The sequence below is a fragment of the Sciurus carolinensis genome, chromosome 18 (assembly GCF_902686445.1).
Source record: "Sciurus carolinensis chromosome 18, mSciCar1.2, whole genome shotgun sequence".
NCBI lineage: Eukaryota > Metazoa > Chordata > Mammalia > Rodentia > Sciuridae > Sciurus > Sciurus carolinensis.
This window is the reverse complement of record NC_062230.1, coordinates 40,085,001-40,108,968: the sequence shown is the minus strand read 5'-3', so window position 1 is coordinate 40,108,968 and position 23,968 is coordinate 40,085,001. Positions and strand designations below refer to the sequence as shown.

The 23,968-nt window shown below is 54.3% G+C and overlaps 5 protein-coding genes and 3 non-coding genes across 18 annotated transcripts; 3 read left to right on the top strand and 5 right to left on the bottom strand.

Annotated features, from left to right (window-relative positions):
* Window positions 1-810: 810 nt before the first annotated feature.
* Msrb1 (methionine sulfoxide reductase B1) lies at window positions 811-4,390 on the bottom strand. 2 transcript variants are annotated; one of them, XR_008404602.1, is made up of 5 exons: window positions 4,231-4,390; window positions 2,346-2,494; window positions 1,958-2,072; window positions 1,510-1,666; window positions 811-1,042 (listed from the first exon to the last, which is right to left on the bottom strand). XR_008404602.1 is itself a non-coding variant. In XM_053743324.1 (4 exons), exons 1-4 carry the CDS (start codon window positions 4,283-4,285, stop codon window positions 1,635-1,637), a joined length of 351 nt encoding a protein of 116 aa, XP_053599299.1. In that variant the 5' UTR covers window positions 4,286-4,390; the 3' UTR covers window positions 811-1,634. The 2 variants fall into 2 exon arrangements, 1 of the variants encoding a protein (XP_053599299.1); XM_053743324.1 differs by having other exon boundaries at window positions 811-1,666.
* Window positions 4,391-4,727: 337 nt separating this feature from the next.
* Rpl3l (ribosomal protein L3 like) lies at window positions 4,728-12,071 on the bottom strand. Of its 6 annotated transcripts, none has more exons than XM_047533763.1 (10): window positions 11,911-12,071; window positions 11,393-11,585; window positions 9,167-9,335; window positions 7,854-7,989; window positions 6,518-6,704; window positions 6,270-6,430; window positions 5,999-6,121; window positions 5,340-5,515; window positions 5,083-5,202; window positions 4,728-4,911 (listed from the first exon to the last, which is right to left on the bottom strand). In XM_047533763.1, exons 1-10 carry the CDS (start codon window positions 11,911-11,913, stop codon window positions 4,743-4,745), a joined length of 1,437 nt encoding a protein of 478 aa, XP_047389719.1. In that variant the 5' UTR covers window positions 11,914-12,071; the 3' UTR covers window positions 4,728-4,742. The 6 variants fall into 6 exon arrangements, with proteins under 6 accessions (XP_047389719.1, XP_047389717.1, XP_047389715.1 ...); XM_047533761.1 differs by having other exon boundaries at window positions 11,803-11,932; XM_047533759.1 differs by lacking the exon at window positions 11,911-12,071 and having other exon boundaries at window positions 11,393-11,796.
* A 1,686-nt stretch (window positions 12,072-13,757) lies between these two features.
* On the top strand, window positions 13,758-16,706 carry Ndufb10 (NADH:ubiquinone oxidoreductase subunit B10). Its single transcript, XM_047533772.1, has 4 exons — window positions 13,758-14,000; window positions 15,891-16,029; window positions 16,219-16,358; window positions 16,553-16,706. Exons 1-4 carry the CDS (start codon window positions 13,853-13,855, stop codon window positions 16,654-16,656), a joined length of 531 nt encoding a protein of 176 aa, XP_047389728.1. The 5' UTR covers window positions 13,758-13,852; the 3' UTR covers window positions 16,657-16,706.
* A 194-nt stretch (window positions 16,707-16,900) lies between these two features.
* On the bottom strand, window positions 16,901-19,539 carry Rps2 (ribosomal protein S2). The gene is made up of 8 exons (XM_047533766.1): window positions 19,428-19,539; window positions 19,089-19,268; window positions 18,925-19,014; window positions 18,576-18,683; window positions 18,168-18,341; window positions 17,484-17,643; window positions 17,157-17,248; window positions 16,901-17,044 (listed from the first exon to the last, which is right to left on the bottom strand). The coding sequence occupies exons 2-8, from the start codon at window positions 19,263-19,265 to the stop codon at window positions 16,964-16,966; spliced, it is 882 nt and encodes a 293-aa protein (XP_047389722.1). The 5' UTR covers window positions 19,266-19,268; window positions 19,428-19,539; the 3' UTR covers window positions 16,901-16,963.
* Window positions 17,317-17,451, bottom strand: LOC124970836 (small nucleolar RNA SNORA64/SNORA10 family). Its single transcript, XR_007106208.1, has one exon. It is a non-coding gene; the product is annotated as a small nucleolar RNA SNORA64/SNORA10 family (small nucleolar RNA).
* On the bottom strand, window positions 18,404-18,538 carry LOC124970837 (small nucleolar RNA SNORA64/SNORA10 family). The gene has a single exon (XR_007106209.1). It is a non-coding gene; the product is annotated as a small nucleolar RNA SNORA64/SNORA10 family (small nucleolar RNA).
* A 47-nt stretch (window positions 19,540-19,586) lies between the features above and the next one.
* On the top strand, window positions 19,587-23,268 carry Rnf151 (ring finger protein 151). 5 transcript variants are annotated; one of them, XM_047533768.1, is made up of 6 exons: window positions 19,587-19,704; window positions 19,943-20,264; window positions 21,137-21,297; window positions 21,550-21,695; window positions 21,985-22,081; window positions 22,723-23,268. In XM_047533768.1, the coding sequence occupies exons 3-6, from the start codon at window positions 21,295-21,297 to the stop codon at window positions 23,206-23,208; spliced, it is 732 nt and encodes a 243-aa protein (XP_047389724.1). In that variant the 5' UTR covers window positions 19,587-19,704; window positions 19,943-20,264; window positions 21,137-21,294; the 3' UTR covers window positions 23,209-23,268. The 5 variants fall into 5 exon arrangements, with proteins under 5 accessions (XP_047389724.1, XP_047389723.1, XP_047389726.1 ...); XM_047533767.1 differs by having other exon boundaries at window positions 19,651-19,790; XM_047533770.1 differs by adding an exon at window positions 20,505-20,665 and having other exon boundaries at window positions 19,672-20,264.
* Window positions 19,751-19,876, top strand: LOC124970854 (small nucleolar RNA ACA64). Its single transcript, XR_007106224.1, has one exon. It is a non-coding gene; the product is annotated as a small nucleolar RNA ACA64 (small nucleolar RNA).
* Window positions 23,269-23,968: the final 700 nt, after the last annotated feature.

Sequence of the window (23,968 nt, the reverse complement as noted above, 5' to 3'; positions counted from 1 at the left end):
GGGGGGTCCTTCCTCACAGGGATCTGGATTTCCCTTCCACTGAGGGGTTCTGGGTCTATAAACTGGGGACTGATTGATGAAGGAGCATTACTGTTCCAATGACTCCCACTGCACTTAAGCTTTCCCAGTTGGGAAACTCAAGCAGTTCCCACTATAACTTCTGACCCAGAGAAGAGTGCATATTGCCCCCAGACTTCTGTTGGAAGTCTAATTTGGAAAAATCAAGTAGTTCTTATGGAGCACTGCATATCTCCTCATGGGGGCATTTTGTACCTCACCTGGGGCAGGTCTCAGGGTCTTTGCATGTGCTGTGCTCACTGCCTAGGAAGCGTCTCTCTTTTGATTCTCACCTGCCACTGCTGAGCTGAGATGACCCCTCCTCAGTCCTCCTCCCTGACCACTGGAGTTAAAGGGGCAGGCATTCCCTACTCAGCCCCTTTCACACATTCTAGCACCATTACTCTGCTTTCCTTGCCCATATCAGCATCTGCCAATTAACTTACTACTGTCTGTCTCCCCCAGTTTGCCATGAGACCTGAGGGAAGGATCCCATTCATCTTGCTCACGAGACCTCGAGGGAAGGATCCCATTAGTCTTGCTCACAGCTGCCTCCTCAGCACCAAGCCCAGAACCAAGCAATAAGTATTCAAAGAATAAATTTTGAAAACTGTGTAAAGGCCTGACATCCATGTCCTTGCATCCCTGATATGGTTACTGAAAGCAGCAGGCTGGGGATGTAACTCAGTGGTAGAGCAAAGCCCCGGGTTTAATCCCCAGCATGAAAGGGAAAAAAAGAGACAGCAGGGGGGGTCTCATTTTTTTTTTTTTTATTATTTTCTACCTGATTATTCCAGAAAGATGGGGGGGGGGGGTGCTTAAGAATCACCCACCCTCCTGGAAGGTAAGAGCTTTTGAACTCATATGGCAAGGCATGGTGACCACATTTGGGAAGGGACATCTCTGAACTGGAAGGGCCCCAGCTGCACTGGTGAAGCAATGGAGCGGCAGCCACTTTCCCAAGAACGAATGAAGCAAGCTGTACCTGCAGATTGGGAAACAGGGTTCAGACTCCTCACCAGGAGATGAACAGTCCAAGAGGCTGTCACATCAACCTGCTCTCTAGGGGTCACAAATCATCACCACCCTGGGTGGCTTAGAAGGCTTTAACCAGAGCGGATCATACAGTGACCAGGGCTGGAGTAGCAGGCCAGGTGGCCCTTGTTTGCATTTTCCCTCCCAGTACAGCTTGGGGGAAATGGGCACAAGCTTAGTGAGGACCAGGGCTCCACAGGGGTGGATCCAGACAGCCAGGGAACGGGCAGCAGGCCGAGAAGAGAAGGTGAGGGTACAATGACATTCAAAGACAAGATAAGCCCAGAGACTGTGAGCTGGAGGCCAAGACAGTCAGCAGCTCAGCCCCACCCTCAAGGCCCATCCTAGAAGACTGTGGACGATTGCAAACTATGCGTTGCCCAAGGCCGTCCTGCTCAGAACCCAGGCCTTGGGTACCTTCCTGGTATCTCAGCCACTGCTGCTCTGCCTCCCCATCTGAATTCCCAGGGTTCCAATGCCCAGGTGGGATGCCAGAGTGTGCCCACGGTGCACAAACATCCGGGGTAGGTGTGGCGGCCAGCCTAGTGCCCCTTGGAGGCAGCACTTTCTTTGCCTGGAAGAAAGGAGGGGAGAGAAAGCCACTGTGAAACTGTGCTACAGACACCAGGTGAACTGGAAGGCCCAGAGGCTGGGCCCTGGGAGTCTGTGTGACTGAGGACAAAAAAGACGAAAGGACAGAAACATCGCTCAGGCGATGTGCACCTCAGAGCTTCGGAGGCTGCTGGGGGTTGTGAGCAGTGTGATTTAGTGCCCGTGATACTCTGACATGGAAAGCTGGCAAGCTCCCCTGCCCCAGACCTCCTCAGCATATCAGCTGTTCCCCAGCTGCAGAAGGTCAGGTTACCTTTAGGGATGAACTTCAGTGAGCTGCTAAATATTCAGAATCGGGATTGCCCAGGCTTGGGGCCATCGTTCAGGAATTCGTGGCCCAGTCCATTGCCACATCTGCCACAGGACACCTGGGAAGTCCACAAGGTAGCCACATCAGCTTCTGCTCCATCAAAGAACCCTGGTGAGGGCCAGTCCTTCATCCTGGGGAAAACTGCCCTGCTGCCATGTTCCTCCAGGACTCTAGGCTCTCCCTAGGAGTGGCAGTTCCCCTGGCTGAGCCCAGAAGCGTGGAATAGATAACCTGGAAGCCCCAGGAGTTGTGGGGGAAGCAAGGAAGGAAGGCATGACTTGTTCTCCGGCTCTCCCTGAACAAGCCCCCAACTCTGGCCCCTGTCACCCACCTTCAAGGCCTGAGATCGACTGTTCTCCAAACGCTTGGCCACACTGTCAGCATGGATGGTCTCCGTGAATGCCGGCCACGGGGATGAGTGTGCATACTTTGCACGGCTGGAGAACAGTTCATAGCCACACTTGACACACACATAGATGCCTGGGGTGTGAGGAGAGTGAAGGTAGAGACATTGGCTCCAGCTTCTCTGGGGCGAGTTCCCCAATCTTTGGGTCAAGCAAGAGCAGTACCATACCCATTCCTAGGTTGGGCCCCCATAGCCTCCCATGCACCCTCCATTCACAGGTTGGCTCTGGGGAGACACAGGAGAGTCATCCTTCACTCTCGTCTCATCCACTACATCAGTGGTCCCATGATTTGAAATCTTTTAACATTTCCATTTTACGGATGAGGAAGTTGAAGCTTGGCACCGTAGGCACCCAGTGAGATGTGTGGCCAGGAAGAAGCCCAGGCAGACTGATAGGGACACAGCACTCACCTCTCCCACACCCCGCAGGACCCACAGAGGGGGCCCCTGAGTGGTCAGCATGAACACCTGCCCCCCTCCCTCTTCAAGAAGCTATCCTACTACCAACAAAGTCCTGAACTGGACACCCACCCACTAGCCTGCTCTCTAGGGAGGAAGAGTATGGTCCCAGAAACAGACCTCCAGGGCAGACAGGGAACCCAGAAAGACAAGGGTTGAGGGCTGGGGAGATAGCTCAGTTGGTAGAGTGCTTGCCTTGCAAGCACAAGGCCCTGGGTTCAATCCCCAGCACCGCAAAAAAAAAAAAAAAAAAAAAAAAAAAAAAGACAAGGGTTGGGAGGACAGATTTCAACCCATCCTCAAAAGATCATGTTGGGGTGGAGAGGTCAGGGGCAAAGAAAGTTGCAAAACTGACTTGCAGATTGTTTCTCAATACAGGAACCTCCCTGGGTACTGAGTCATCCCCACCTATCTGGAGACAGCCTCCCCTGAAGTCGTGAACTATTCAGCCTTTACCAGGAACTCAAGCAGGAAGCAAAGAACTGGAAGATGCTATGGAGTTTCGCTTGGCAGAGGACAAGTGGGGTCCCACAGCCAGAGGGCATCAAGGGACAGCTTTGCCCTGACAGTCCCGTGTCACAGCTGGCTCCATAGTGCTGTGTCATAAATCAGTCCCCGAGAGGACTAACACTCAACAGATCCCACCCCAGAGAGGCGGATGCCCTAGTCTTTCCTGTGGACGTGTTTTTACCAAATTAGTCCAGGATCAGGAGTCCATTATCCCAGCCAGCTACATGAGGACTTTACCAGAGCCTCTCACAGCCTGCGGCCAGGGCGGAGGGTGAGCTATGCCGAAAACTACAGCACCCGCGTCAGGTCACTGGCCAAATTTTACTGACAGCTGCCAAAAGCTAAGTGGCACTCCTGGATACCCAATCCGGAAGCCATAAGCAGGTGGGAAAGCATACAGATGAGCCGTTTTTATTCAGCGCTGGCCCACTCACCCCGCGGACCCGGTTGATGGGAAGAGCATGGGTAACACCCGGAACTGCCCTTGGACTAGACAGACGTCCCATCGCGCCGCTCGGACCCTGACCCGAAAGCCCCACCGGCCTCACCCCCCCCAATACAACCGGACCCTCGCTTCCCCGAAGACCGCCACGCTCAGGCGCAAGGCCTGTCCTCCTGGAGCACGACCCTCCCATGTCCACTCTCCCCTCAGGTCCCCCTACTCCCAGGACCTCCGCGATCCCTCCTCCTCCTCGACGCCCTGTGTGTACGACCGCTTCTCACCAGGTGCCCACACGTCCCATTCCCGGACTCGGACACCACCGCCGCCCGGAGCGGGGCGACTCCCCTCTTATGCACGCCCCCACCCCACTGCCCTCCCAGCAGGGGCGGCAGGCCGGACCTGGCTCAAAGTGGTTCTGGAAAACCTCGTTCCCGAAGAAGCTGCAGAACGACATGGCAGCTCTGGGACCGCCGAACCTTTGGCCCAGCGCAGCCTAGAAAGTCGACCCCAGAGGGCGAGCCTGCGCCCGCTTCCCCTTCCCGAGCGTTATTCGCTCAGCGGAGAACCCCCCCAAGCCCCGCCCCTGAAGAGGGCCAATCAGTTGGGGCACCAGGATTCCACCCGGCCCGCCTCCCCGAGGCCCCGCCCCTTCCCGAAGACGGGCCGGAAGCTGCCTTCCAGCAGGCCCCGCCCACCGACCTCTCCTATGGACCACTCCTGAGCCGCTTCCCAGAAGCCCCGCCCCCGCCGCGCAAAGCCCCGCCCCGTCCCCAGGGCCTGGAGAGTCATAGGACCTCAGTGGGATCTTGGGAACTCCTAGGACTAGGCGCCAGAGTGGGTCGGCGATGCACCATGGGTCCGAGTCCCCTCGCCCTGTACCCAGAGCTAAGTCCTGAACCACCGACCGGCCCTTACGGCCTTTCCGCGCCCTCAACTCTCTGAGACACTGGGAAGAGTTGTCCCCGGTCTTTATTGGACAGGAGAGGCAGGGTGTGCATCTCAGGTCCCTCTGTCCCACGCAGCTTATAAGTCTCCCGAGGTCTCTGGCTTCTCCTTTTCCAGATGTTTCTTCTGGGGGCCCTGAGAAAGACAGGAGGACTGCTAGTCGCAGTAGTCTCCAGGGATACATCCAGTGACTGCCCTGCTGACCCTAAAAGCCCTCCTGTGGGTAAGGCAAAGAGGTGCCCTGCCAGCTCCTTCAGCACCAGTTTCTCTATTCCACAGCAGGTGAAATATGGAGTCTGAGCTCACCATGAAGGCCCTCTTCTCTTGGGCTGTCTGAAAGCGGCCATGGCCAAACTTAGAGGTGGTGTCAATGAACTTGAGCTCGATGTTCTCCAGGGCCCTGCGGCTATGGTGCACGAGGAGGGACTGGAAATCGGTGAGAGAGGAGGTGTCAAGGCCAGAGGGTCCCCATCCCCTCCCTTACCTTAAGTTCACACCAGGAAGGTCTGCTCACCCAACTCCTGTCAGACCCCTCCCTTTCTGCTCCCAATACCCTACCCCACCTTGAGCAGGCTGGAGGACAGGAGAGGCTGGCTGGGACAGCCCATGGGGAACATGCCCTCAGTCCACATGCTGTGCTGACCTTCCTCAGCGTGATGACCCGCTTCTTGGTACCAGCAATGCAACCCTTCAGCATGACAAAGTCGTTGTTGACTTCCCCATAGTGGGGGAAACCACCCTGTGGGGGAGGCAAGCCAGAGGCCAGGCTGGTGAGGGAGTGCTGAGTTAGGAGGCGGCGTGGCTGGGAGTCCTGGAATTCCTACACAGGGGGCTGTGACTGGAAGGAGCCCTATGCCCAGCCCCCAGGTGAGGGGTGTCACAGCATCTGGGACACATGTTGGGGTTTTGTGCATTATCTCACTTTGTGAGGGGAACTGAGGCTCAGAAGGTTGGAGTCATTGCTGCAGCCCTGTGAGCTGAGGGTTGGCTTCCCCTTCTGCTGCATCCTATCACCCCGTGAAGCAGCCCAAGTGCAGGCCTCTCAGAGGAGGCTCAGAGGATGAAGGAGACTACAGGGGTTGGGGCCACCAAATGGCTGCTCCTTGATCCACTGGGCCCATGTCACTGCCCACACACACCACCTGAGCTCCTAGAGCTCCTGGTGGGGACTCAGACCTGCCCCCCACCAGGCCCCTTGGCCAGGCTGTCCTACCACCCTCACCAGTGGTGTGATGGACTTGTCCGTCACATCGTAGCTAGTGGATGCATTGTTCTTGACCAGCTTTCCATCTTCCATGTGCAGCCCTCGGCCAATGCGGTAGATCTGCCAGGAGAAGGGGACACACTGGGGGCCAGAGGTGGGCTCTGGGAAGAGTGGCACTTCCACATCCATCAGCACATGTGCTCAGACCCAGGTGGGGGCGTTTAACCTTGCGGGCAGTGTCTGGGTCATGCGCCTCACCCACTGAGGTCCCCCACGACGGTGGACATACCTTCTTGTTGAGCTCGGTGCGGTGGTGGTAGCCCTTCTGCCCAGCCCGTGCAATGGAGCAGCCCACGCGGGCAGGGTGCCAGGCACCAATGCAGGCCACCTTGCGCAGCCCCTTATGGGTCTTCCGAGGCAGCTTCTTGGTATGCCAGCGGCTTGTGACCCCTGCAGGTAGAAGGGCTGGTGGCTAAGAAGCCAGTCTGGGCCCACCAGGCAGCCTTTCCTGGAGTCAACATCGCCTTTCGGCCCTACCTTTGACACCCCGGCCCTTGGTGACGGCGATGACATCAATGACCTCACTCTGACTGAAAACACTGTGCACTGGCACCTGCTTCTCCAGCCGAGCCTGTGCCCAAGCCACCTTCTCAGCCACCGTGCCACCATTCAGTTGGATCTCCATGATATGGGCCTTCTTCTGCCTGAAGGGCAGCAGCTTCATCTGCAGGCCATGGGGCAACGTTCAGTTTCCCAGAAGGGCATACTCCCTCCCCGTGGCCAGCCAGTGACCCTACATCTTTTACGTATGTTCTGTGCCCCAGCTACATGCTGTATGCTGTACGTTGTGGTGACAGCATGCAATAAGGCTGGATCCCAGACCCCGGGGAGACAGACAAGCCAAGTCAACTGTTGGAGGGGATAAGTACTCTGACAGATTGAGAGATACTTCTGATGGAGCGGTCAGGGAGGGACTCTCTGAGGAGGCGATATCAATAACGGGAAGGAGATCCAAACAATTTTCTGGGGCAGAGAAAATATCATGTGCCAAGGCCTTGTGGTAGGAACAATTCTAGAGAGTTGGTGGGACAGAAAGGACATCAATATGGCAGCAGGTGGTGAGCAGGGAGGGTGGCAGGGCAAGTCGTATAGGAAGGAGCTCAGCCTTTCTTCCAAGTGACGCAAACAGCCAGCAGCATCCGGCTGATGCTGTGTGAGGCAGAGGCTGTAGGGACACGCAGACCAGTTAGATCACAGCATAGTTTTTGACAAGTATTTGTGGAGCACCTACTGCGTGTGAGTCTCTGGGTGGGTCCTGGGGCCTGACAGTGAACAAGGCAGGTGAGGCCCCTGCCCCGTGGCCTCTGCCCAGCAGAGCTCAGGCCTGTTGAGGGAGACGGGCATTAACCAATGACTCACTCCCCGTGAACCTGTGAGGGTACCTGGGGAGTGTGTTCAGTGGGGCCTGAGAGGCTCTGGAGTGGGGGGGCCTGTACTCTCAGGCCTAGAAGAAACCTTGAAGACCAGACACCAAGGACTGTTCCAGAACAAGCCAGAGGGTGTGGTCACCCGTCAGCCCACATCCAGCCAGAGCACTGGCAGGAGCACTAATCACACCCACGCTTGTGCCAGAACCCAGAGGGGGCGGCCAGCCCGCCGTATGGGACATTTGGTGGGAGACCCAGCCCTTCAGAGAATTTGGGGCATGGCCGATGCCCCACGGCCCCTGGGAGGGCACTGACAGTAACCCAGCCCTGGGCTGCGGGTGGCCAGCAGGAGGTGGGGCAGCCCTTGGCCCTGTGCCCAAGGCCCTGGATATTTTTAGGCTGACATTTGTCACAGTTCCTCAAAGCTGGAGGCGGGTGGGGCTGACCTGGGTGTGGACGATGACCCGGATGACCCTGCAGTACTTCTTCATGGCGGCAAAGTCCTTCTGGAGCTGCTTCTTGCCGTGGGTGTCCCGCCATCTCTTGGAGGCCTTGGTGAAGGCTTTTTTCTTGCTCTTGTGCCTGAGCCACACACAGGAGGTGCTCAAGGGCCCCAGCCGGGGTCCCCAGCACACCTGCAGCCCACCTGCAGCCCACCAGGCAGGGATCCTCCCTGAAGCCCCTGCACTGGGCCCAGTTGCTGTCTTTAACAGAGGCTGTTCCCCGTGTAGACCTGCCTTTCTCCCTCTCCCTTAAAGCGGGGGACCTCCCTGTCTCCCTGTGGGCCAGGCACCTGGAGGCCACCCCAGCTGCCCCACTGCTGTGCTACTGATCCCACTTCCAAGCCAGGCACCATAGCCCAGCCCTGGGCAGACGTCACTTCTAACCCTCAGCAGAACTCTGGAAGGTGGAAATTGCTACCCCTGTTCTAGAGATGAACCTGGGGACACAGGAGTTCAAACTCCCGGATAAGGGGCAAATCTGTACTGTGAACAGTGAGAACAGGACGAGCCGCACTTTCTGGCCACTCGATCTGCGCTAAGTACTAGACACATTTCACTCCACTGGAACTCACAGCAGCCCCACCACACAGGGACCACCCAGCACCATCTTACAGCACAGGAACTCAGAGGTCAGCCTGCTCTGACCACAGCACACATTGACCGTGGGGCCCAAGCTCATCACCTCCCACAGTGTCAGGACTGGCTGGTGCCTGGGTCTCTGTGTGGTGAGGGGGTGGGAGTAAGGGTGGGAGTCTGTGAGGTCCCCAGGCAGGTGGGTCTCCCCTTTCAGGACTTAGTGCAGGGAAGATGTGGAGCCTGAGAGTACCTTTCTTTGCACAGGAGCTTCTGGGTTGGCTGTTTCCCTTTTCACCTTGGCTGCTCAGAAGCTCAGAGCCAACTCTGAGATTCCACCAAGTTAGCCCTGTAATTAACCCTGGGTATTATAATATTTGCTTCCTTGTTTTCCTCATTCCTGGACTTTTTTTTTTTTTTTTTTTTTTTAGTTGTAAATGGAAACAATACCTTTATTTCTTTATGTGGTGCAGAGGATGGAACCCAGTGCCTCACACATGCCAGGCAAGCGCTCCACCCCTGAGCCACAGCCCAGCACCCCCTCTCTGGACTTCTAAAACTGTACTCATCCCCTAGGAAAGTGAGCCTGGCACCCCCAGGTTCCGACCTTCCACATGATGTCCACACCTCTCCTCTGAGCTGCCTACCCCCACTGTTCCCGCACAGAGCGGGGTGGCCCTCACCAGTCCCTGTAGAAGCGGCGGCGACACTCATCACTGAGGTGTTCTGCAAAGATGGTCTTGAAGCTCCGCAGGCCTCGAGGCGTGGCCACGTAGCCTACCACGCCCACCACCACCAGGGGCGGCGTCTCCACAACCGTCACCGCCTCCACCTCCTCCCTTTTGGAAATTTCTAGAAGAGACCCAGGGACAGGAAGATGAAGGAGACCTCCTGAGGCCCATGGGGAAGCTTGCAGAAGAGGTGGCCACACGGGGTGGCCAGGACAGTGTGAGCCCAGCAGTCAGGGCAGCTGCCTGCAGGACCTTCTTTCTTTTTTTAATAATTTAAATGTATTTTTTATAAGTTCCGGTAAGACCTAGAAAAGCCCATGATTGTATAGCTACTACTGCCCAGGCTGCCATGCAAAATAAATACATGTTTTAAAAATATTTTAAAGGGAAAAAAAAAAAAAAAGTGCTACAGTCTGGTGCAGTGGTTCTGCCCCTGTAATCCCAGCAGCTCAGGAGGCTGAGGCAGGAGGATTGTAAGTTCAAAGCCAGCCTCAGCAACTTAGCGAGGCCCTCAAAATTTTAAAAATATATATAAAAACAGGCTGGGGATGTGGCTCAGTCATTAAGCAACCCTGGTACAAAAAAAAAAAAAAAGAGAGAGAGAGATTATTTTAAAGGAAGGAAGAAATGGAGGGAATGAGGAAGAGACCTAAGAAAACTGGGAAAAAAAATGCATCGGTAGTTAATGCCACTAAAAAAAGGGTTAAGGCACTAAATTTTGTGTTATGCATACTTTGCCACAATGAAAAAAGAGAGAGAGGAGTCAGGTGTGGTGGCACACACCTGTAACCCCAGCAGCTCAGGAGGCTGAGGTAAGAGGATCACAAATTCAAGACCAGCCTCAGCTAAGAATGTAGTGAGATTCCATGTCAAAATTTTAAAAGATTAAAAAGGGCTGGGGAATTATCTTAGTAGTAAGGTGCCCCTGGCTTCAATCTGAGTATGAAAATAATAAGTAAATAAACAAATAAGAGGAGAGGAGGAGGAGAGAGTCCCTATTAGGAGAGATGCAGAACAGATGGGTGTGGTCAGGTTAGGGAGGGCAGGGGCCCATGACCGTGCAGGGCCACCTAGGGAGCCCCCAGGGGAGGATGAAGCAGTGGGTGCCGGAATTTACCACGAGGTCACACTAGGCACATGTGCCCAAGGGCTGCATCATGGGTGGATGGTGTCCACGCCAGCACCCTGATTATTTCTGACCAAAGCGTGTGAATCTCAATCATCTCAAAGCAAAACAAAGAACAGCCGGGCACGGTGGCCCACGCCTATAATCCCAGAGGCTCTGGAGGCTGAGGCAGGAGGATCACAAGTTCAAAGCCAGCCTCAGTAAATCAGGGAGGCACTAAGCAACTCAGTGAGACCTTGTGTATAAATAATACATAAAAAGGGCTGGGGACATGGTTCAGTGGTTAAGTGCCCCTGGGTTCAATCTTTGCTACCATTAAAAAAAAAAAAAAGAACAAAGCATACATATATACAGCTATATGCACATATGAAATAACAGTTGACGAAATAGTCCAAACATGACCAAAAATTCAGATGTCCTGGCAAGGCCTTTGAATCCCAGTTCCTCCACCTCAGGACTGAAACTGCATCAGTTTTTTCCTTTTTTTTTCAGGGTGGGGAGGGCGGGTACTGGGGATTGAACCCAGGAGCATCTAACCACTGAGCTACGTCCCCAGCACCCTCTTTTAAAAACAATTTTTTTTGGGGGGTGCTGGGGATCGAACCCAGGGCCTTGTGCTTGCAAGGCAAGCACTCTACCTACCGACTGAGCTATCTCCCAGCCCCCCAATTTTTTTTTTTTTTTTTTTGATGCAGGGTTTCTCTCAGTTGCCCGGACTGGCCTGGAGCTTGTAATCCTCCGGCCTCTGCCTCCCAAGTCCCTGGGATCACAGGCTATGCCACTGTGCCAGGTTGGACCGGTTTCTTAGCTGCTCAGTGCCCCGTTGTAACTGGGGGCGATGGCAGCACCCACCTGAGGCACTGCCCGGGGTCAAGGCCTGATGAGGGGCAGCACTGACCCATCAGAGTCCTGACCCTGCCTCCCTTCAGCAGGGCCTCTTCCTTTCTGAGATGGTAGCTGCTCCTGGGCTGTGAGGACAACCTCGGGCTCCTAGCCTCTGGGAGTTACACCCCAACCCACCACCCACCATGCGTCCCCCTGCAGCGACTCACTGAGGCCTGGCCGGTGCACCTCGCGCAGGGTGTGGGTCATGCCTGCCTTGTAGCCCAGGAAGGCGGTGAGGTGCACTGGCTGACTGGGATCATCCCTCGGCCACGTCTTCACCTTGCCCCGGTGCCGGCGGCTCCTCTTATGGGGCAGGAAGCCCAGGTGTCCATGCCGAGGGGCAGAGAACTTCCGGTGGGACTGGGGGCAGCAGGGTAAGGGGCGGGAATTGAGGGATGGGGCCTCAACACCCTCATCTGCCCGCTCTGGTGGCCCCTGCCTGCCAGGACCCAGGAGGGTTGGGCAGCACTGGAAGAGAGCTCTGGGCACAGGAGGCCGATGCTGTCTCCCACCTCTTGCCCTTTCTAGGCCCAGGAGCCAGTCCTGGCCCCTTGTCTCCTCAGCTCCCATCACTTACAGCCCGGAGAACTGTCCTGCTTGGGGGAGAGCGGGGTGACGGCCACCTGCCCCCTCCCCAGGAATGCCTGCTTGCTCTTTGCCCTGACTCCAGCCCCAGCCCACTGACCATGGTGGCGGATCCCTGCCGGCCAGGATGGGGCCTCCCCACCAGGCGCCGGAGGTCGAGTGGCAAGGCCAGGACACGTGGCAACCAGATCCCAGATTTAGCCCCTGGCAGGAGCTCCGACGTCCTCTGTGGCCAGCAGGGTCTCCTGTGCCAGCAGCAGACTGGGGCGGGGCATCAGACGGGCTGCCTGTGATGGGGACACCTGGAGCCAGGCTGGCCTCCCTTCCTCCACGTCCTTGGACTGAGTCATGACCTCCCAGGACAGGACCAATTTGGCTTGACAGGAAAGAGCTACCCTAGACAGTTTTCCTGACCTTAGGGCTGTGAGAGTGAGACTGAGCTGGACACAAGGTGGGAGATGTCAACAGGGAGGTGCGGGGCAGGGAGAGTTGACCACATGCCCATAGACATAGAGATTCCTACTGGGTGTGGTGGAACACGCCTGTAATCCCAGCTACTGGGGAGGCTGAGGCAGGAGGATCATAAATTTGACCAGCCTGGATAACTTAGCGAGACCTTGTCTTGAACATATAGAAAGGGCTGGGACATAGTTCAGTGGTAGAGCCCCTGGCTACTGGGAAAAAAGAAAGTTTTGAATGAAAAGAGGTTGAAAATTATTATTTGTCTTTTCTCTTTCTTTCTTTTATTTGGGGGTGATATTATTTCTTCTTCTTCTTTTTTTTTTTTTTTTCCTTGTTTGAGACAGGATCTCACTATGCTGCCAAGTGGTCCTCCAGCCTGATTCCTAAGTAGTTGGGACTACAGGTGTGTACCACTGCACGTGGCTACCTTATTTTCCAATTCCAAGATTCTATGATGGTAAAGTCTTTTTCTTTTTGATACTGGGGATTGAACCCAGGGCCACTTTATCCTGGAACTACATCCCCAGTCCTTTTTACTATTTATTTTGAGGTAGGGTCTCACTAAATTGCTCAGGCTGTCCTAGAATTTGCAGTCCTCCTGCCTAGTCTCCCAAATTGCTGGGATTATAGGCATGCACCACCATACCTGGCTATGGTTATAAAGTTCTGTAGCTGCAGAATCACAGAGTTCTCTAGGCGTAAGATATCCCTAAGGGAACGTGAATTTCGCATCACTAGTATGCTACCAAAATACTAAGAGTCTTTGGGTCAGATGGTCTGTGTTTCCAAAAGTTCATAATCTGAAACTCTAACATTTCTGATTCTAGATTCTGTGAGTCCCTAGAGCTGCAGGCTTCATGTCCCTGGCCCCTGACTCTGGACAGGAGATGACTAGCACCCTACCTGGATAGCCAGTCAGGTATGCACATTACAGACGATGGCCATGGTGGCTCTGGTCAGTGGCTGCCAAGGGAGCACCAGAGAGCTCAGGGCTGAGATGGAACCAGCAGCAGCAGGCCAGAGTGCCCTGTGGCCAGGCTGAGAGCCCCAGCCTCTATGGGCTGGACCAGGGGATAAGTCCTTCCTCCTGCTGCCCCGAGGTCCCCAAGCTCACTGTCACCAGCCATTCACGAGGAGTCTGGGCAGAGGGACAGCAGAGCCCAGAGAAGGTTGTAGGGACTGGGCAATTCAGAAAAGCTTCCTGGAGGATCATAACTTTATATTCTCTGTTGACTTCTTAGGTTATTTGTTGTGTGCGCTCTACCAGTCGATGTTCTCCATAAAAGTCAGGTAGTGTTCACCTAGTTCCTAGCACCACGTCTGGCTCGCAGTGTTTCCCGGTGTCTGTGGCTCTCTGCCTGCTCCAGCCCAGCAGGTGAGACAGCCGCGGGTGCGATGGCGGCAGACCCCGCGTGGGGGCGCCAGCCTGCGCAGGCGCATCTTTGCCCCGCGGCGCAGGCGCAGAAGCGCGCGCGGCGCCCCGCGCAGGCGTGGTGGCTCCCACGACCTCCGCAGAGCGATCCGTACCCCGCACCCAGCGAGCGGAGTTCTGTGCTGCGTCCGCAGTAGCGCCCGCAGCCATGCCGGACTCGTGGGACAAGGACGTGTATCCCGAGCCCCCGCGCCGCACGCCGGCGCCCTCGCCGCAGACCTCGCTACCCAACCCCATCACCTACTTGACGAAGGCCTTCGACCTCCTGGTGGACCGGCCCGTGACCCTCGTGAGAGGTACGGACCCGGGGTTCTGCCTGCCCGCAGGGACCCCCAGAGCTCGGCCCTCCCCGGGGCCCGAGCCCCGAGCTCCGCCGCCTCCTTCGGCTTCCCCACTGCTTCGCGGACCATCCCCCGGCACCTGCCCCGGGTCGCTCCACCTTTTCCCGGGACGCCGCTCTCTTGGCCTCGCCCTCTGCCTCTGCACCAGAACCCCTCTCGCTCTCCGCCGCCACCACTTGAGGCTCCCTGGGTCTCCGGTCCCCGTCATGAGTTGGGTGGGGGCGTTGCTGTCGGAATCAGCTGAGCCCTTGGGCTTGTTGTGTCCTAGGCCCCCAGCAACGCAAGGGACAGCTGCTTGTAGTGTGATGGCTGAAGTGCCCAGATTCCCCATCTCTGGTCCTAAATGGAAAATGCTCCATGCAACTCTTTGTGGCCCTGTTTGCCAGCCCTCTGAGCAGCAGCAGGAGCTTGTTCTGCCTTATTACAATTAAGCGGCTCATTCCTTCAACCACAAGACATTTTTTCTATTTTACCCTCTTCCAGGTTCTAGGAATTACTAGTTATTTATTTACTTATTTATTTATTTAGTTATTTTTGGCACTGGGGATTTAACCCAGGGCGCTTTGCCATTGAGTCACATCCCCAGCCCTTTTTTATGTTTTTGTTTTGTTTTGTTTTGATTTGGTTTTGTCTTTTGGTATGGGGGGATAGAACTCAGGGGCACTCGACCACTGAGTCACATCCCCAGCCCTATTTTCTGTTTCATTTAGAAACAGGGCCTTACTGAGTTGCTTAGCACCTCGCTTTTGCTGAGGCTGATTTTGAACTCTCAGTCCGCCTTCCTCAGCCTCCCGAGTTGCTCGGATTACGGGCGATTTTTTTTTTAAATATTTTTTTTGTTGCAGATGGACACACTACCTTTATTTATTTTTATGTGGTGCTGATTGAACCCACTGCCTTATGTTTTGAGACAGGGTCTTGCTAAGTTGCTGAAGCTAACTTTGAACTTGTAATCCTCCTGCCTCAGCCTCCCAAGTCCCTAGGATTACAGGTGTGTGCCACCACGCCCAGCAGGTTATTTTTAAGGAAAAGAGGGCTTGCTATGTTGCCCAGCCTGACCCTGAACTCCAGGACCCAATCTTCCTGTCTCAGCCTATCAAGTACCTGGAACTACAGACATGTCACTAGGTCAAGCATCCTTTGGTTAGGGAGTGCAGGATAGCAGATGAGCCAGGTCCCTCTTTCTTAGTCTTAAAAGTGGTTTGTTTGGGGGACCCAGGATTGAACCCAGGAGCACTTAACCACTGAGCTGCATCCCCAGCCCTTTTTATTTTCTATTTTGAGACAAGGTTTTGCTGAGTTGCTTAGGGCCTTCCTGAATTGTTCGAGCTGGCTTTAAACTTGCCATTCTCCTCCTGAGCTCCTAGGATCACAGCTGTGCATCACCACACCTAGTGTAGAACTTTTATGCTTGGACATATGAACTCTTAGTCCAGCTGGTTAATGTACCAAAGGGAAACTTGAGGCCTGGAGGTCATTGTAGGAATTCTGTTGATTTCCTCTTGGTGCCTTCTCGCCTAGAGTTGGTCCCTGGCCTGAGGGGCAGGTGGACTTTGTAGACCTGGGTTCTGAATCCTGCCCTGCTCTCAGTCCCATCAGTGAATGAGGACAAAGGGTTGTTCTGGTCCCAGTGTGAGAAAATGCAGCTAGAGCTGGAGGCCAGTAGGTATCACTTCTAGCCTAGTCCCTCACATACTGTACTGACCCATACCTTTGAGAGTCCAGTTGCTGTTTCTGTACAAGCTTGGAACATTTAGGAAATACTTCCACCCCACTTATGGGCCTGAGATAAAACTAATAGCCTGCCCGAACTAATGGGGAAGTTGTTGGGTTTCCTTTTTACAGAATTTATAGAGCAGCAGCATGCCAAGAACAGGTATTATTATTACCACCGGCAATACCGCCGAGTGCCAGACATCACGGAGTGCAAGGAGAAGGACATCCTGTGCATCTTTGAGGCTGAAATGCAATGGAGAAGGGACTAGTAAGTGTACAGCGGGGAATGTTGAGACATTCCTACTGGGCCATCATTTCCTAGGGATTCTAAGAGATGGCTTCACCCAGTGGGTTTGTGCCTCTGGGGGTCGGTCCAGATTTGGGGGATGAGGTAAGAGCATGAGGCCCAAGGCCCTGCTTTCACTCAGCTCTTTGGGTACTTGTTCCTTTTTTTTAGCAAAGTCGATCAAGAAATTGTCAGTATCATCCAGGAGAGGCTTAAGGCCTGCCAGCAGAGGGAAGGAGAGAGCTACAAGCAGAACTGTGCCACTGAACTGGAACAGTTTGCCCAGGTCGCCAAGGCCTACCAGGACCGCTGTAAGTTGAGCCCTGCCGTGCCTGACCCAGCCTGCACAGCCAAGTTGTCACTGCCTCCCAAAAGCTTCGCTGCAAAGCCAGTGAGGGGTTTAGAGCAACTTTCCCGTTTGCTTGTCCTTTTTTACCCACTTGATTGTCCAATCCATGAGGAAAAAAATGGTGTGACTCACCTGCCCCTCCCATCTCTTTCCCAGATCATGACCTGGGCGCTCACTATTCTGCCAGAAAATGCCTGGCCAAACAGAAGCAGAGAATGTTGGCAGAGAGAAAAGCTGCTAAGGAGGCTGCCGCCGCCTGAGGCCTCAAGGCTGACTTGCTGCATTGCTAAAATAAAGTGATTTAACTCTACTTGTGTCTGATGGTGTCTCCAGAACCCCCCTCCCTTTTTGGTTGTCATGGACCATCTTATTTATATGCAGTGCTGAGAATCAAACTCAGGGCCTCACACATGCTGGACAAGCACTCTACCATGAGCTACAGCTCCAGTCCAAGACCCCTCTTCTCTTGTCAGCCCCTTCCAAATTCCAGCTACCAAGTTGTGTGGAGACAAAGAACCATTAACAGGTTTCATTCACTTTATTATTTTTTTTTTTGTATAAAAACCCTTATGTTGTAGCCACAGCTGGAGCCTGGGTCCTCTGTACAGAGACTCTGGTGTGGGTTTTCACAAGATGGTCAGTGAATTCCTACAGAGAGAGACCAACAGTTTTGTAGTGAGGACACCACCCTACCAAATTAATGCCCCCATCCCCCCCAAGAAAAAAACTCCGTTGATAAGGTGGACTAGACAAGGAATACCTGATAGGGAGACTTGGTGAACACAGTTTCTTTCCAGAGATCGGGAGTCAAATAGCTGTATGTCTTGGAGATGGCATCAAAAGTGGCCTTAGCTTCAAAACAAACAGCAGAAGAGGGTTAGTGGCTTGGTAGCAGACAAGCCTCCCACTTCCACAGCAAAAGCTGTTGCACTCCTAGGAACAGAGAGGCCACTTAAGGGGCAGGTCTGCCGTGCATTAGGAGGGCCTTCTTCTCTCTCCCTTAAAATACGCCAAGCACACACTGCACCAGTGTGATTCAGCGGAGCTGAGAGAGGATCACTGTCAATTCCTCGTGGGGGACACCTACCGAAATTGCCCAAGGTGGCAGTGCAGCCCCTGGCAGAAGTATAGCAGTCATCAATACCAGCCATCATCAGCAGCTTCTTGGGCACAGGGGCTGAGACAATGCCAGTACCTCTGGGAGCAGGGATGAGCCGCACCAGCACAGAACCACAACGTCCAGTCACCTAAGAGAAGCAGCATAAGAAATAGACCAAGCCCAAAAAGGCCAACCATTTTCTCTGATAAGTGCATGACAATATATAACTAACGGGGGGGGAAGAATGAAGAAACTTTGGATGGTGCAGAGAAAAATGGGGTGGGAGGGGATGGGGGACAGAATGAAACTATCACCCTATGTATACGTATGATTACGTGAATGGTGTGAATCTACATTTTGTACAACCATAGGAATGGAAAATTGTACCCCATTTGTGTACAATGACTCAAAATGCAGTCTGTAAAAATAAAGATTTTAATTAAAAAAAAAAAAAAAATGCACTGTGCCTAGCATAAACTAGGTACTTGATGGATTTTGCATGAATGAATGAATAATGAGGCCTACATTCACCTAATTTAGCTTTGCCTTATCATATGACTATTTAAACTCAAATTAATTAAAAAAAAAAAGCAAAGCAAAGAAGAACGAGGAGGCAGGGCCAGAAAGAATATGCTCATTCCCAGGCCTGTCACCAAACACCACCAGACCTACCTTGCAAGGAACAGTGTGAGGCTTGCCAATCTTGTTCCCCCAGTAGCCTCGCCGCACAGGAACAATGGAGAGCTTGGCCAGGATGATAGCCCCTCGGATAGCAGTGGCTACCTCCTTGGAGCACTTTACTCCCAGTCCAACATGACCATTGTAGTCCCCGATAGCTACAAATGCCTAGAAAAAGACTAAATTAGGTGGCTAGCAATCCTCCACAGCATCTGTACACACTACCCAGTTGCTGTTGTGCCACTCAAGGAAAAAAAAGGCCACCATGAGGCCAATCCAAGGTCCAGAGGGGCTCTTTCCTCTCTCTCCCCTGTACGAAAGTCACACGGGCAAATCCTAGTGTAACCATGCAGAGTGGAGAGAGTATTGCCCAGTCAGCCAGGTCAATGGCAGCCCTATTACCTTAAACCTGGTCCTCTGGCCAGCACGAGTCTGCTTCTGTACAGGCATGATCTTCAAAACCTCATCCTTGAGTGACGCCCCCAGGAAAAAATCGATGATCTCAGACTCCTACAACATTACGGTGCAAAAGTTGAGTGTTTTTTGCCCTTGACGATTCACCTGGATTCCAGGTGCGAGGTAGGCAGCCTTTTGTCATCTCACCTTCCGCCATAACAAATGTCCGAGGTGGACACCAACACGCGCAACTACAGCCTCAAAGTGCATCTGGACCCCTCGACGCCGCGAGATTATGAACTCTCCCAACCCCTCCCATATTGAGTTCCCAGAGATTGGTGGGTCAGCGCAATACCTTGATAGGCAAGGAAAAGAGGTAGATCTCCTCCAAGGACTTGATCTTCATGTCCTTGACCAGGCGGCCCAGCTTGGTGACCGGGATCCACTGCGAGGAAGCCGCCAGTCAACAGGGCTGCCACCGCGCCGCGCCGCCCCGCCCCGCCCGTCGCCCCGACCTACCTCCTTGTCTTCGGCCTTGCCTCCGCGAGCGCCGCGGCCTCGGCCCCGACCCCGACCCCGGCCTCGGCCGCGGCCTCGCAGACCGCTGCCGAAGCCTCCGCGGAAGCCGCCGCGGCCACCCATTCCGGGGCCCCCGGGCCCTCCGGGCCCTCCGGCTGCACCGGCGTCATCCGCCATTTGCTACAAGAGGAGAAAACACCAGCCAGTCAGTGCGGCCGTGCCTCTGTGGCTGACTGCAAAACTTACACCTTGGCAGCGCGTCCGAAAGCGCGGCCTCCCGATGTCCGCGGATTGCCGCGGCCCGCGCCCCGCGCCGCCATCACCAGCGAGACTACTCACGTGTTTTCCCAGAGAAGAAGAAAGAACCCGTCCAGAAAGGAGCTTTTATAGTCGGCCAAATGCCGCGAGGTCTCGGAGGCCCCGCCCAACCCGCCAGGCGACTACGATTGGCTGCGCCGCGCCCCGCCCCTGCGCGCTCTGCGTGCGCCTGCGCGTCCGCTCTCGCCGCGACCCGGCCTGCGTGCGGGCGACTGGGCGGACGGGCTATAATTAGTGCACACGGGGCGGTCCCACGGCCTCTCGGCGGGCACGCGGCGCTCGCTTTCCTCCATGCCGGGTAGGTCGGACTTGCTCGCCTGTTCGCTGGTAGCCAGGAGACCGGCGTTGGTTGAAAATCACCCTCGGCGCCGGCCGTGGCCGTGGGTGAGATTCGGCGCCCAGAGTCTTCAGGGGCCTCAGCTCGCCGCCCACTACCCGTGTGGGAGGGCAAAACCCAGGCCCCGACAGCCCCGCTGCGGCCACTCGCGCGGTCAGGCTTCTGGCCAGCGGTTCCTGACCCCATCTTCTCTTCGCAGGACTCCGGATCGCCCCCCACCTGAGACCGACGTCGCCAGGACCTTGGGGGTGGGCGGGAGGGCTCGGTGATGCCCGACTTCCAAATAAAGCTGCCTAGTCCGTCGCGTGTGGATGTTCTTGGGGTCCCTCCTGTCTGCTTGGAAAATAGTGCGTGCTGTGGCGGGGCCAGCCCTCGTAGGGCGTCTTTTCCCGGGCTAGCCAAACTGCTTTCGAACACGACAAAGGTGGCATTTGGGAGGCACGTGACCCCTAAGTATCAGCCAGGTTGGGACCCCTGGTCTGTCTGCTGTGCCACACCGGAAGGCAGAGTCCTCAGCTAAGGTGAGTCAGGTCAGGCCAGCAACCACTAACAGATGGTAGAGTTCACAGCTTGTAGATTGCCTTTGGTTTTTTTTTTTTTTTTCTTTAATTGACACTTATTTTTTGATACTGGTATTGGGGATTAAACTCTCAGGAGCACCTACCACTGAACTACATCCCCAGTTTTTTTTGTTTTTTTGTTTTTTGTTTTGTTTTGAGGTAGTGTATGGCTAAGTGAATCTATAAATCCTCCTTCCTCAGCTTCCCAAGTCTCTGGAATTACAGGCATGCACCAGAGTGCCCAGCATTTGGCCACCTAGCCTTAGATGAACTTCTATTACACCGGTGCTCAACCTGCAAGAACGTGTATCTCTAGATATTTTCTCAGGTCTGCACAGATGATAAACACTGGGAGGGAACTGGTAGGTTGCCTGGCAATTTAGTTCTCTCTGCTGTGGAGTTAACACCTTAGTCAGAATGTTAAGAGAACTAATTGATCAACAGCTAAGGCCTCTAAACTCTTGATGCTCTAGCTACCTGGGCAACACCATCTGAGAAAGGAGGCCCCGCTATCCCTGTGATCCTACTGACCTTAGGGAAACAGCTCCTAGAGACAGTTCTCCGTACAAACCTGCTCTGGGATCAGATGTCAGCCACAACCAAGGTGGGGGGCGGTCAATGGATGTCCACAGACCTATCCTGAATGGGGACTGCCCTACTGCTTAACCTTCACAGAGGACAGTAAGAGCTAGTTGCTGTCCCAGCAGGCCCTGGACCAGAGTTGGGGTTCTTGTTAGTTTTAAATATTTCTAGTTGTAGATGGACATAATACCTTTATTTTACTTATTTGTATGTGGTGCTGATAATCAACCTCAGTGCCTCACATGTGCTAGGCAGGTGCTCTACCACTGAGCCACAACCCCAGCTCTGGATCAGAGTTTTGATTGGCCTGAGCTGGACAATGCCACTGTGATGTCGGCCCGCACATGCTGTGAAATGGAGGCTCCTGAGCCCTGGGCATCAGTGGAGCTGCCGTCCAGATACAGAGATCATGGTAAGCCCAGGGCCCTCTTTCTTCCAGCCCTGAGATTTATGCCCAACTTTTCACCTTCCCAGCTGTCCAGGGATTGACCCCATTCCTCAATCAGAAATGCTGGGCAGTGGGTTATGGCGGAATCGACCCTCATAGCTGTCCTCTTTATGAAGTTAGTTCTCATGTGGCTACCTCCCCACCCAAACACTTAGGTATGAGTGGGGGTCACAGCCTGGTGCCTGCCAGGCTCTGATGCTGGCTTGATCTTTGCAGAGTGGCGGGTATGATCTCAACCTCTTTGCCAGCCCTCCTGACTGCAACTTCCTGTGCTCCGTCTGCCATGGGGTTCTCAAGAGGCCAGTAAGGTTGCCATGTAGCCACATCTTCTGCAAAAAGTGCATCCTCCGGTGGCTAGCCAGGTGCTACTGGGGACCCAAGGAACTGGGCGGGCAGGTGTGAGGCTAGGGAGCCACTCCTGAAATCCAGAGCAGAAAAGGCTGCTGAACACTTTGTTCCACTGATCATAAGATGCTAAAATGTGTGGTTTCCCTAACCCTGTGCTGGTCACAGGTCCCAGCCTTGGGACCCCCTTTATACCTTCTCCAGCTGGATAGAAGAGACCACTTGGGTTACCCCTTGAAGGTCTGTCCTTACGGTCATGTGACTCTTTGCTTCCTTCTCACCCCACACACACTTGCCTCCTTCCAGACAAAACACCTGTCCATGCTGCAGGAAAGAGGTGAAGAGGAAAAAGATGGTCCATGTAAATAAACTCCGGAAAACCATTGGCCGCCTAGAAGTCAAGGTAGCTCAAAGTACACACTCCCATCACCCTTGGGTGGGGCAGATCCAGTGCCAAGGAGAAACCCATCTTCAAAGAAAACCAAGTGCAGCCCAGGCATCAGCAGACCTGGCTAAGTTTGAATCATATACCACTTACCTGTGTGGCCTTGGGAAAGTTACTTTCCTGAGCCCTTGGGGCCTCAATTATAAAATGGGGTTTCCACAGGATTTTTAGTGAAGTGCCTGATGTGTGGGCATTAGTCTCCAGCCCCCTGGTTTTACAGATGAGGAAACCAAGGCTTTAAAAAAAAAAAAAAAAAACCTGGGGCTGGGAATGTAGCTCAGTAGTAGAGTGCTTCCTCAGCATATGTGAAGCCTGAGTTCAAACCCCGGAACCACCAACAACCCCCACAAAAAAAGTGTGGCAAACATACTAGACCAACCCAGCTATATACCTCCCTGTTCTCCAAGACTCAGGCCTGTGGCCCTTCTCTGACCACTTACCCATCTGTTCTGAAATCAGAAAGGTAGTTCACTGGTTCTTGGTCAGTGGTCAGATATGGAATGTGGGGAGGGGGCAGCCAGCTGGCAAATGCCTGGTCTGGTCTGGTCTGGCAGGGCCCAACTAGGTTTGGCTCACGCGAGGTCTCTCCCACCCTGCAGTGCAAGAACGCTGAGGCTGGCTGTTTGGTGACGTGCCCCCTGGCCCATCGCAAGGGGCATCAGGACTCGTGCCCATTCGAGCTGATGGCCTGCCCCAACGAAGGCTGCGCTGCACGAGTGCCACGTGGGGACCTAGCTGAGCACCAGCAGCACTGCCAGCAAGGCGGTGAGCAGCTCTGCCTCTTGGGCTGCGGGACCACGCTGGGCCCAGCCGAACGTGCACACCACAACTGCTACCGAGAGCTACGTGAGGCCTGGAGCGAGCGCCAGGAGCGCAGCCGGACTCTGCTGCTAAGCCTGCTGCGGCGCGTGCGCCGGGTGCACCGCACCACCAACCTCATCCGCCGACAACTGGCCCAACTAGGCAACTTCCTGGAGGAGGATGATGCCCTGCTCCTGGGCACCGTGCAGGAGGAGACTGAGGCCACCCCGGTGGGCAGTACTGAGGCTGAGATGTGGGGGGCACAGGGCCAGCGTGCCTTGTAAATACAAGGGCAAATAAACGCGAAGCCCAGGCCGGGCCCATCTCACCGCTTCTGTGCCTGCTAGCCTCATTCCCTGTGTCCCTCCCTGCTTCCCCAGGCTCCATCACTCTTCATTTGTCTATTTTTTTACTCTCAATGTCTCTTCTCCCAGCCTCAATTCCAGTTACTTCCTACCAATTTGTTTTACCAGTCTCATAGCCAGTAGCACAAATGGCTCTAAACTATGAACTCAGTAAAAGCCAGGTCCTAACAGCAGTTCACAAGGACCTGCACCCTCTCTGCACTTCTGTCCTTAAAAGTCTCCCCTGGGGCTGGAGATGCAGCTAGGTGGCCTAGCGTGGTGAGGTCCTGGGTTCAACCCCTAGCACCATAGTCTCCCCTTCCCTGGCTCCCACAGCCACACCTACATCTGCACACCTGTGCAGTGGCTGTCCCTGGGTCCAAAACACGATCTTCAGAAAACCTGTTTCACTTCAGTTGCTCAGGTGTCACCTCAATGAAGTCTCCTGCACAGCTCCATTAAAACTGCACTACTTCTCTCTGCATCATCCCTTGCTAACCTAGCCTTTAACTAGTGTGATTATTCCCTTTTTCCCAGACCCGCCCTCACCCCGACTCCAGCCCACTGGAGAGCTACTACAAGTCAGGAAGTTTTTCTTTTTTCCTGGGGTCTCCAAATGCCTAAGCTATTCAAAAGATATGTGAATGTCTCTGGAATTACTCAATTAGTGCATTTATCTGGAGCACTTATGTGGATTGAA

Bases quoted from the DNA above. Each gene is read 5' to 3' on its own strand.
- Rpl3l (XM_047533759.1), bottom strand. From the start codon at position 11,795: ATGGGAGCTGAGGAGACAAGGGGCCAGGACTGGCTCCTGGGCCTAGAA. The intron at 9,336-11,392 runs GTGAGTCGCTGC...GGTCTCTTCTAG, and splicing joins GGTGCACCGGCCAGGCCTCA to AAATTTCCAAAAGGGAGGAG. The intron at 6,705-7,853 runs GTCAGCCCCACC...CATGGCCTGCAG, and splicing joins GGGTCATCGTCCACACCCAG to ATGAAGCTGCTGCCCTTCAG.
- Ndufb10 (XM_047533772.1), top strand. From the start codon at position 13,853: ATGCCGGACTCGTGGGACAAGGACGTGTATCCCGAGCCCCCGCGCCGC. The intron at 14,001-15,890 runs GTACGGACCCGG...TCCTTTTTACAG, and splicing joins GCCCGTGACCCTCGTGAGAG to AATTTATAGAGCAGCAGCAT. The intron at 16,359-16,552 runs GTAAGTTGAGCC...TCTCTTTCCCAG, and splicing joins CAAGGCCTACCAGGACCGCT to ATCATGACCTGGGCGCTCAC.
- Rps2 (XM_047533766.1), bottom strand. From the start codon at position 19,265: ATGGCGGATGACGCCGGTGCAGCCGGAGGGCCCGGAGGGCCCGGGGGC. The intron at 19,015-19,088 runs GTAGGTCGGGGC...GCTTCCTCGCAG, and splicing joins GCAAGGCCGAAGACAAGGAG to TGGATCCCGGTCACCAAGCT. The intron at 17,045-17,156 runs GTATTCCTTGTC...CTCTCTCTGTAG, and splicing joins TCACCAAGTCTCCCTATCAG to GAATTCACTGACCATCTTGT.
- Rnf151 (XM_047533768.1), top strand. The intron at 21,696-21,984 runs GTGCTACTGGGG...GCCTCCTTCCAG, and splicing joins ATCCTCCGGTGGCTAGCCAG to ACAAAACACCTGTCCATGCT. The intron at 22,082-22,722 runs GTAGCTCAAAGT...CCCACCCTGCAG, and splicing joins TTGGCCGCCTAGAAGTCAAG to TGCAAGAACGCTGAGGCTGG.